Source organism: Haliotis cracherodii, unplaced genomic scaffold (genome assembly GCF_022045235.1).
Source record: "Haliotis cracherodii isolate W230 unplaced genomic scaffold, xgHalCrac1.p SCAF_15, whole genome shotgun sequence".
In the NCBI taxonomy this organism is placed as follows: Eukaryota; Metazoa; Mollusca; class Gastropoda; order Lepetellida; family Haliotidae; genus Haliotis; species Haliotis cracherodii.
Genome location: NW_027266270.1, coordinates 21,652,768 through 21,664,839, shown reverse-complemented (window position 1 = coordinate 21,664,839; position 12,072 = coordinate 21,652,768). Strand labels below are relative to the sequence as shown.

Genomic DNA, 12,072 nt, shown 5'->3' with positions numbered 1-12,072 from the left:
ACATTGTTTAATTGCTTCTACCTAAAAGAGGCGATGCTATAGGAGGACCTGAAATGACATATGTGGAAATGTGCGTTTCAGAGACGAAAGAGACTATTATGTGCACGATCAATAGTGTTTTCGTCAACATGTCAATCTATTTTCTTATCTGTGATTCAATAGTGGGCGAGGCCCGTCAACTCATGTGGATTAAGATAGCGATTCATACGTGAACTGGACTGTTCATATTAAAACGTCAAGGGAAAAACCAATCCAATCTAAACACTAACTGATAAGCACGATATTACTCGGCTTTTCAGTGCATGTCACGTTTTTGATTTGAATTTTATACAGTATTGATTTAATGACATTATAATGGCCAATGTTTATTTTATCTGAATTCTAGAATTTGGACATTAATCATAATTCTGTCAAAACATTTCTTCATATTAATGATAAACGACTTGTTGGGAAAGTATATTTGCCCAATATTGAATTGGACAGAAAAAAACATACAAGTAAATGGACATGTAATTTCCCTAAAATATAAAATACCCTTCAACGCCAGAAAAAAATCAGTCACGATTATCTAACGAAACAGATTACAGTAAAGTACGGTAATAACGAACTCAAAGGGACCAGTGAATTTAGTTCGTTATAACCGTTGTTCGTTATAAGCACAGTTTAGCATGTATACAGCAAATGAACGGGACCAAAAAACAGTTTGTTATATCCGTCAGTTCGTTATAAACGTAGTTTACTGTACATTGGGCGTAAAAGAATGGATTACTGAAAATCAGTGTTGACACCAGGTGTTCGCGAAAGCGGCAATCATGTTCTGCTCTACGGGTAGCTCAGGCTTCTCGCACAATTTACAGGGGCGGTCGGGTAGCCTAGTGGTTAAAGCGTTCGCTCGTCACGCCGAAGACCCGGGTTCGAATCCCGACATGGGTACAATGTGTGAAGCCCATTTCTGGTGTCCCCCGCCGTGATATTGCTGGAATATTGCTAAAAGCGGCGTAAAACCAAACTCACTCACTCACTCACTCACAATTTACATAAAAGTGTAACTGTTGGTTGTATAGGTTACAGACAACGTAAAAGGCAGTAGACATTATTTGACATGAACCAATACAATATGTATCCAGGACATAGATAATTCATTGCAGGGAAGAGTTTTGTTGTACATTTGATTAAAGGAATAACTTTAAACGAACTGACAATCTTGCTATTACAGATCTTATGTCAACATTAAGTTCATGCAGTTTGATACACTAAACCTGACATGAGTGCAACACACAGCATAAACGTGGTGGGCACCCGGTAATTCTATATACTCTTAAAAAAGTAGGGCTGAAAGTAAGAAATAAGTTAAGTTTCCAAAAGTGTAAGATATATCAGTTTCTAGTAATAGTTGTATGATAATAATGAATGAATTGGGAACACATTACAACCGGTGGTGACATATGACAATAGAGGTTATGACCATGAACGATCTCGGAGGACGATAGGGCTTACAGTAAACTACGGTTATAACGAACTCAAAGGGACTACCAATTTTAGTTCGTTATAACCGTAGTTCGTTATAAGCATATATAAAGCATAACTACAGCAAATAGTCGGGGCCAAAAAGTAAGTTCGTTATATCTGTCAGTTCGTTATAAGCGTGTTCATTATAAACGTAGTTTACTGTATATCGGAATTTTAAAGTTAACGTTTATGGCTCAGTAGTAGGTAATACCGCCACGACTGGTCAAACATTCATTCACTCGACGAGGCATACTGCGTATGAGGCTCCCAAAGGCGATTTGAGGGAGCCTGCCCCACTCATCTTGCAGTGCCTGGCCAAGTTCGGCCAACATGGTCGGCGGCCTATGACGTTGACGAACACGAATCCCTATCATGTCCCATATGTGTGCACTTGGGGAAAGATGAGGGCTCATTGCTGGCCATGGCATTCTATGGTGGTTGTGCCGCTGGAGGTGAACATTGACGATTTGTGCACGGTGAGCATGGGCATTGTCGCCCTGAAAGACAAAACTTCGACCAAAACACCTTACAAAATGGACAATAAAGCGTGTCAGTATGGTGTCCCGATAGTACTGTTAAATTACCCTTCCTTGCACAATATTGAGTGGGGTTCGCTTTGTCATAGTGATGCCACTCCTCGCCATAACCAATCCAAAGCAAAGTCTCTGTACTGAGGCCTCAGGTTGACATTGGCATGGCGTTCATTTCGACGTCGCCAAACACGACCACGTCCGTCAAAGAAGTGTTAAATGAATCGGGACTTATATGAAAATGCATATGACCATTGACCAGCAACGATTACCCAGTTTCGACGTTGTGTACACCACTGACGTAATTTGGCAATATGATGATTTGTATGTGACCGTCGAACATTGAGATGAACTACAGGAAGACGATTTGTAATCGTCTGATTCGTACCTGGTGCTCCAGTAGCCCGATCAAAGATTGCAGCAATTTAATTCGCCGTTTGAGCTCGATTTCGTAGAGCCTGGTTTCGGATCAAACGACCCTGTACTCTCGTCGTTGACCTGGGCTGCCCTGGTTCGATCTTCAACCGTTAATTGAATGTATTGGTCACAGCACGCTGGCTTCTGACAGTTTCCAGCATGTCAATAATACGTAGACGCTCCTCGCTTCCTCGGTATTTCATACATAAACAATGAATGCAAAGAAGTTAATCACGATTGTATGATAAGCAGAATCAATAAGGTTGACAGAAATAAGTCCACAGAGACTTAAGTCCACATAAGTCCACGACCTTCCGTGAAAGTCTCAAAATCAGGAATGACACCCAACGCATGTGCAAATTGTAGGATGTGTCTTGATGATGCGATTTACAGACATAAACGTTATTGCATAGGATGTTTGCTGTCAACACTTTTCTTTCTTCTGATACTTGGTATCAATATTTATATATAATGATCCTCTACTTTGTGTTATCAAACTGTTTACATTGATTAATACCACAGTGTAGCAGTCACCCAAACACACATGCGGGAGAAACTCTGAAGTATAAGGGGGCACGGGTGGCCCAATCGTCTAAGGCGCCGCGATTCGCTGTACAGAGTTGTGTCCCTTGGGCACGCCAGAAATCTATGATTGTGGGTTCGAATCCCGGTTCGCTCCAATTATGTTTCGAGGTTTGTCAACACCATACCCGTGCTCGTGGGTTTCACCGAAGCGGTAAACGTCTGAGACCTGCATCACTTCGGGTTTTCCTCCCATTAAGCTGACACGCCGTGATATAACTGTAATACTGTTAAAAGCGGCGTTAAACCTAACTCACTCACTTACTCTGAAGTATCAAAGATATAGACCATAAAGTTTACAGAAAATTCTATTTGGTTTGACTTGTTTTAAAAAAACATCTTATATGACCTGTGCGTTAAGGAACAGCCAGGGTTCTGTATTAATACAATGTGTGAAGCCCACTTCTGATGTCCCTCGACGTGATATTGCTGGAATATTGCCCAAAGCGGCGTAAAACCATACTCACTCATTCTGTATTAATGCTGCTGTATAATCTGTGTAATAATCAGTCGCATATACATCTTAGGGAACAAGGGTTAGGCATGCCTTGAGCATATTTGCCAGAAGTTTTCGAATATCCGTTTACCTGAACCAAATAGACTAACCTGTTTAAACAATTCGTGTGAAGGGATCCTGACATTACAGCCAGATATTGGAATGTAATTGCGTCATTTGACCTAAGTGCCACAAGGTAATTAAGGCGTGGCCTTGTAGGTCGGCATCATGACGTATGTCGGTGTACGATAGGTACGCCGATAAGAGGATGTTTAGTATCGTGGATGGGCGATATCTATGTTGTCACCTGAAAGTGGTTTTCAGTGAGTACGTCAGACGACCTCACGGAGTCAGGTTATCAAGTCCGTCGACGCCGACTGGTTTCACTGTTTCTGCGTGGTACGCCATCTACTGACATGATGTCAGCGTCCACGTGTGGTGAGGTGAAGAGGGTTTAACTGCGCGTTCAAGATTATGCATGCACGCATGTATGTTTAGCTCATGTACTAGCCCGGACTAAGGGGCGGTCGGGTAGCCTAGTGGTTAAAGCGTTCGCTCGTAACGCCGAAGACCGCCGTGATATTGCTGGAATATTGCTAAAAGCGGCGTAAAACCATACTCACTCACTCACTAGTCCGGACTAAAGCCTGCTCTATAGTGCTAGCCCACTGCTATGCCGTGCTGTGGTTTAACATCGATACCCCTCACAGCCACAGGGTACTTACTCCAAATTGACCTTTCCTTGGCATGTCCCCTTAATGCTGAGCTAACAAGTACCGTCTTATAACGTCGTTTGGTACGACGAAGCACAGGCCTTCAACTATCTGCGTCTACATGTAGATATGGAGTTTGTTAGGATAGGACACCTGGTGTCATCACTGATTTTCAGTGATGCATTCATGTAGTTTTCACCACTTGTGTGCCCTTTACGGCCAATGAAATTTGTTTCGTCCGATAATCGAGACTGGCTATTCTCTGGCGTTGACGTAATAGATTTATAACGTTGTAATGCGGAGTAACTGATAACAACACATTGTATCCATCCTCCCGAGGCAAGGGCGCCATCTGACTATAAAGTCAAGTTTCCACCCATGCCGAACTGGCCTTGCATTTCCTGGCTCGATCATAGCGTCACCAGTGGCTATTACGATTACGAGTTATGTCACTTGTATGTCCCTCCAACTGACCAATCAGATTCAATCTCTCATATCACTTGCATTTGCTTCAAACAAAGCGGCGGGCCACAGTTAAGACAATCTGATCGATAATCATGATCAATATTGTTATAAAACAGGGGTTTACCCGCAAAGTGCACCAAATCCTGTGAGGACCTTGATTAAAAACATGAAAAGATTTGCAAAATATCTGTTGACGATACACATGCTTCGCAAATCCTGCAGTCGACCGAAATCTGCGCGTTGAAATCCATGTTGTTTATGAACCGATTGTCTCGTTCGTTACGCGATTTTACGTTCGTTTCGCGATGGCTTATCCATGGACGCGTTAGTGTAACGCCGGAATTCAAGCCTAGTTAGGCAAGGTTGGAAACTTGACTTTTATAGTCAGCTAACGCTCTTGTCTCGGGAAGATGCATTGAATCGTGTGACAATTAATCTAGAATATGCGTGTTAATTATATCCTTCTTTATTAATGTTTGCGCATGTCAAGTGTATGTGTATCTTACAGAGGTAATGCACATTGTACGATTGCGATACAAATCATGCAATGCACAACTCCCCACGAGACAAGAGGGATTCAACTTTCCAATAGTTAACTTTTCCTTTATGTCGAGCAATATGTTTGTAGCTCCAGCCCTTTGGGGTCTGATTTCACAGCATTGTAGGTACTACCGAACCAACATGGACTCTTGCTCAGAAGCTGTTAGAACAGTCAAAGCCTTCAGTAAAGCTTTTAAAAGGTTTTATGGTATGGTAGACATATTGAATATATTTCCAAATTTAACGTATCAGTGACTTGTACCAAATGTTCCAATGTTTTTGCAGGTGAACATTTGACTTGCCTTTGCATGTGTTTGTGACGGGTGCGACCGATGGGCAGGATACGCTCACCTTTCCGCGAACGCCTGGATTCACTACGAAATATGCTTATGATATGGTCGGAATCGTACAATCGACGAACGGGTTTTATCGCTTTCAACCAAGCCCCTTTATCAAGCATTTACAAAAAAGTCGTCCACCTAACCGCGAATAACTGCAATATTACCGATGCGGATAAAACCAACATTCACTCACTCATGAGTCACAGTTAGAGCATCGACGAATCTAGCTACCTCTCTAAAAAAATGATGTTAAATCACTCAGTGCTTCACACACGAGTTCAGATCAGTCATGTCTGAGTCAAGTTTATTCTGTAGGATATTCGCGGGACCATGTGGCACACTTATAATTAGAAGCGACCGCATCCGTGGTCTATTGGATAGAGTGTCCACTTGGTGGGTCGGTGGTTTGATCCCGGCCCCGTGATACCAAAAGATGTTAAAAGATTGGACTTGTTGGGATGGGACTTGATGAATACCCTTCTCAGACACAGTACACTGACTCCGAGCCGACCAGTCCTTGACCAGCCCCTTAATTGCGAGTGCCATCAAGAAGGGCCATCTTTTAACCGTCACGTCTTTTGGCATGACGCGGCCAGGGGTCGAGCTGTGAACCTTCCGCTCTCCGGGCGGACGCTCTACCACTAGACCACGGAGGCGGTCGTATCACAGCTGAGCCGGGTCTCTAATGAAACAACTCCTCAACTAACATTATAAGCATTTTGCCTGACATGGACATCCCATACAAAGAGTGTTATTGACGAGGGGAAATCGAAAAGTTCCTTGTTTGTGACAAAATCTCCACCACGCATGAGTGAGTTTAAGGTAGAGATTCAGAGGGTGCTGGATCAGTACAAGGAAGTAAAACAGTGCCACAATCAGCAACTGCATCCACCTGAACGGAGCACTCCTTTATAATAATTTAAATGCCTTTGCATGTGTTTGCGATGGATGCCACCTGTTGGATAGGATACTCTCACCTTTTCGAGAATGCCTGGTATCATCACTATTTGATATTGATTACAAAAAAACATGCTTTTGATACAGTCGGAATCGTCCAATCGACTCTGCTTTTAGCTGAGATTTCTTGTGGCTTTGGGAAGGGGTTCGTCGCTCAGCTGACGCATTTCTGTGGCATCGTATTGCCCATTGATAATCTGACCTTGTTAAATGTAACCCATATATACCATATATATATTGTTGCCTCTTTTGCAGGACCTGAAAGCACACCAACTGTAAGTATTCTTGAACAGTATTTAGTTATATAATTGTGAGAAAACAGGAGGAAACAAACAGTAACGCAGGTCAAGGTTGTTTTTGACACACGTGTATCCCACGAGCACGGGTATGGTGATGGGAGACCAAGGATCATAATCGGGATGAATATCGGATTCAAACCCACGTTCAAGAGTCTCCTTGAACGACTGAGGGACACAACTATGAACAACAACCCTCGGCGCCTTTGGTCACTGAATCTCAGACAGTTAGACATTAGGCTGATGAGACGTTTGCTTCAATTTTGAATTCAATTCGCTTTTAATTTTCGTGGTCGCACAGGTCACAAATCAAGTGAAGTTAAGCAACGTCGGTAGTGGAGAGTACTTAGATCGGTGACCGCGTTTCAGCAGCTTGGCTCCTTAGAGTTCTTGGTTTTCGGCCATGTCCCACACTGAAGGGCAAGTGACTTTGTTCGAAATGTGTCTCTGTTCCCCCAGCAGTGAATGGGTACCCGGTAGGATTAGATGGATGTTTACCTTCTAGCTCCTAACGGGTAGCTTGGATTGTATACTCCCCAGGGAGCTGAACTGAGAATGATTGTTGAGTGCACACTGATTCGGTGATCGGGGTAATAATAGCGTTTTGAGCATGCCCCTGAGTGGTATGGATATATGTGCAATATAAATAGCCTTTCATTATTATTATTATTTTTATTATTATTATTATTATTATTATTAATAATAATATTTATTTATTTATCATTTCAGGCAACAGCATGTACTGAAAGGCTGAAACAAGTACCCGGACACACAGCATGTCTCAAGCCCTCACCTCTTGTTAAAGTGTCAGGTATGTCAGTGTTGCAGGGCATTATCTAATCGCAGTTTACAAAAAGTGTATTACGATATGCATGACAGTCGCGTTATTTGTTCTCATAAATAGGATTGCCATCTCGCCCAGACTGGTGCTATCGGTAGGGTCGGACATGCTGGGCAGTGGGATTGATCACCTGGTACTTAAGCAGTGCTGTTATTTATTTACCCTTTCTATACATTTTTATACAAACTACTACATATAAACAATGAATTGCCACAGAATGAATCCTTTGTTTTGAAAGTATGATTGACAGCTTGAACACATAAATATTACATTTTGTTTGTTTGAATGTATACCAGTCTGCACATGTATGTTGAGTATTATTATATCATACGAAATAAATGAAAAAGAAATACACTGTCGGAGTTAATATACAAACAAATCATTATTTGATTCATTTCAGGTGTAAGTGAAAATGAAAAGAAAATCATCATCGACGAACACAACCGATATAGAAGCAACGTTCAACCGACAGCAACCAATATGCTGAAAGTGGTATGTAAACCTCAACATAGATGTTAATGTACCTCGACAAAAATATTTTAAATGATTATTATTCGACCTCTGGTGCAGCCTACATGAATCTGCAATTCATTCACAGTGCAGCATCCCAGTGCATATTGTACATTGTAGATGTACTTGATAGTATTGTCATAGCCCGTGTTTACGGCGTGATAGTGCAAGAAAAATCACAATTATTGCAATAAAACATTTTTTTCAGAATTCAGCGGAGATACCGATTATTCGCAATTTTATTGCAGAACACAATAACAAACTTTTGAGTTGTAGTCGAAGTCTAAATATGTATGGGTCATGTAACTTGAAATGTGTTTAAGTCGTTGTAAAGACAGGATTCATAAAAAAGCCGGGTATAACCTTGTACACGTTTGGTCATTCACACCGTACGTGCATTTGTGATGAAAAGCATTCACTATGCTGCATAATCTAGGATGATTACATGAAGCGTATACAATATATACTGATTAAATGAAATAAACATAGATTGAACCATTTAATTAATTTTGTTCTTCATTGTGGGTTATACATTGGTAAGAAAGTAAGGAACATTACAACAATATTAACACATTTATGATTATTCTCTTATTAGCCAAAATGATCATTTACGCTTTTCTGTTGCAACTGAAATCGTGTGGTGCTGTGTTCTAGTACTGGAACGAGGAACTGGCGCTCATAGCTCAGGCCTGGGCGAGCAACTGCAAGGTGGAACATGACGCCATGGGCAAGAGAAACATCCCCGGTACGTCAAACATATTGGACAGGAATTCTTACATGATATTTCATGGTGAAACATAAAACAGAATAACATAAACTGCTATTATTTATATCTTACATGAATACAAAACATGTTTGAATCAATAGAGTCAACATTAACATATATGTCTATTGTTATGGATACAATGTATGTATATTTAATACAACCATCTTCCTTTAACACGTGTAGACAGGGATGTCATGGTGGTTTATATATCACGGCGCCATACTTAATTGTCCAGGGCCCTAACCAGTGATAGGATATACTTTACGTGGTTTCGAGTTCGAGATTCTTGTTTTGACACGGGTTTAAATCCCTGTTCAACCAGATTATGTTTCTAGGCTTGTCAGCACCATATCCGTGCTCGTGTGTTTCACAAAAGTGGTAATGGTATGAGATCTAGCACGTCGGACTTTCCTCCCAAATTAAACTGACACGCCGTGATATAACTGGATTACTGTCAAATAAGCCCAACTCACTCGCTCACGCTCACTCACTCTTGTTTTGTCAGCACCACACCCGTGCTCGATAGTTTACGGAAGTTCTGCACGTCAATGCAGTTCGTTTCTTTCGGCTGTCCTCCCATGTCAAGCTGACAAGCCGTTTTATAACTGAAATACTTTTCACAGCGGCGTTAATTTCAAACTCACTCACTATCTCATTCAATGAAACTTGAGTTCTTTGATTTTATTGTCTCTTTCTCTTCCCCGAGTATGATCCTCAGTCTTTCAGCACAGTACCTGTGCCCAAAATGGTCGTTAATGAAAGACTACATACATGAACTTATGGGTTGATCAGGGGTGTACCAGATTGGCCAAAATTGGGCAATGGACTACCGAAACTGGACACAATCTATAGCAGGCTGGCACTCGGAGGTCAAGTCCTTCACGTATAACGGAAATAACGTACCAGACAAAGTGGGGCATTACACACAGGTAAATTATAAGGTTATAGACCCCACCCCCAAATTACTCAGCATGTATTTAACACAGCCAGCTTTGTCGCCTTTATTTATGGTAAGGTGAGGTGTGCGTTTGGCTGCCAAAACTTGCTCGGACTTATGCCAGTTTTATAGTGCTAGCTCACGGAGATACCATGCCGCAGTTTAACAAGGATTTCCTTCACAGGCACAATGTACTTTGAGCCGACCAGTCCTTGTTTTATCCCCCTTAATGCCCAGCGCTAGGCAGTGTAACAAAAAGCACCATCTTTTGGTATGAGGATCGAACCAACGACCTTCCGGTCCGCGGGCAGACGATCTATCCACTACACCCCGTAGACGGTCCTTTTATTCAGGAACAGCACTGATTTAGTCATTATGGCTATGCTTGTTACCAAAGCTGAGTTGGAACCCTGCAAATTAATCTTGGTTTGTCTCCACCTCATCAAAGCTGGTGGGCTCGAGTTGTGATTTCGTCACACACTGTTTTGATTTCCCTTTCGGTATTGACGTGAAAAACAATGAAGAATATTGAAATGCATATCTTTTGTATACAACTATGTACAGAAACGGAGAAGAAGATCCGGGGTAGAATAGAATTTCAGCAACCCATGCCTGCTGTAAAAGGCGACTATGCTTGTCGTAAGAGGCGACTAACGGAATAGGGTGGTCAGGATAGCTGACTGGGTTGAAGCATGTCATCGTGTCTCGATTATGTACAGATCGCCGTCATATAGGTGGAGTGAGGCGTTAAACAACAAACAAACAACGAAAACAAACAGTTTATATGTAACCGTAAGATGCATTCCAGTATCAGGCTTCATGTAATTCGATATGGTGTTTATCGGTTACGGATTCAGGCTGTGATTTGTGGAAACGTGCGATATCATGTATCTAAGAATAACCAACTGGCAAACTAACTCGGACTCGAACACAGTCTGTTTAAATACAACATATGACATACTTAAAGCTTTATAATTATATTTACAGCTGGTATGGGCGGACACAACAAGAGTAGGATGTGGATTCGCCAACTGCAACACTATGCTGTTCTATGTCTGCAACTATGCCCCTGCGTAAGTATATATGCCACCAACTGAACACGTCCCGGCAAGACAATGTCGCCCATATATAGTACTAGAAACCCAAATGAATGCAAGGGCAAGATCTGTCGAGTGTACCAGTGTTGTTTCATGTTGTCAGAATGATTCTGTTCTCTGAGTGAGTGAGTGAGGTTTGACGCCGCTTTTAGCAATATTCCAGCAATATCACGGCGGGGAACACCATAAATAAGCCTCACTCATTGTACCTATGTCGGGAATCGAACCCGGGTCTTCGGCCTGACGAGCGAACGCTTTAACCACAGGTCTATCACACCGCCGCCTGTTCTCTGAGGCTTTCCACTTTTGTAGTAGGTGATAGTAAACAGCTTAAACGTGATGTAATACTGGCAGTCATTCTATCTTATTGTTATACCTGTATTGCGAATCTTGCAATTCCATTATTTAATCTGTACCACGTGGCGAAACATTTCAATGTAGACCCCAAATCACGTGATTGGCACCGGCCTCGAATATTGACTTGTCACATGATCAGTATTGACCTATCATGTGGTGAATATTGACTATCGCCTGCTAGGAAACAATATGGCGTCTGGTAATAACATTTCACCGTTCGCAGGCAGATTTTTATGTGAAAAGAGTATAAGGGTTCATAAACTTTCATGTGAATTTCTGTAGAATAAAACAAATGATTACTCTCGCACCTGTCCCCTCGCATATTGTCCTCTCGCATATTGTCAATGTTTACTCTTACATAAAATTCCGCCGAATTATATGAACACGAATCTAGTCCATCTGGATTCATTCGCTAAGAACTAAAGGATGTCGACAAGTGTTTTGAATTATATGTAAAGGAAACACGTCCTCACAATGTAGAGCTAAGCATTGTAACATCTTAAGCGTGTCATCAGATATGTTTGTCGGATAGTCAGGAAGATTTACAAATGAATTATATACATTTATACTATCGATAACATGTCATTTAATCTGATCCGTTTTAGGGGCAACAGAGGTGGATACAAGCTACCGTACAAGAGAGGGACGCCTGCAGCCGAGTGCAAACAAACAGACAAAAATCTTTGTGGTAGTCCTTTTTAAGTCATATTTTGGTTTC

The 12,072-nt window shown here is 41.7% G+C and overlaps 1 protein-coding gene across 1 annotated transcript in view; it reads left to right on the top strand.

Annotated features, from left to right (window-relative positions):
* The window catches only part of LOC139461941 (uncharacterized), a 28,646-nt gene that overhangs the window by 752 nt on the left and 15,822 nt on the right, over positions 1–12,072 (top strand). The window contains exons 2-8 of the mRNA XM_071243427.1: positions 6,806–6,825; positions 7,576–7,657; positions 8,088–8,179; positions 8,852–8,942; positions 9,756–9,892; positions 10,888–10,973; positions 11,960–12,042. Coding sequence (XP_071099528.1) covers positions 6,806–6,825; positions 7,576–7,657; positions 8,088–8,179; positions 8,852–8,942; positions 9,756–9,892; positions 10,888–10,973; positions 11,960–12,042 — 591 coding nt within the window. The remainder of the gene's footprint in view (positions 1–6,805; positions 6,826–7,575; positions 7,658–8,087; positions 8,180–8,851; positions 8,943–9,755; positions 9,893–10,887; positions 10,974–11,959; positions 12,043–12,072) is intronic.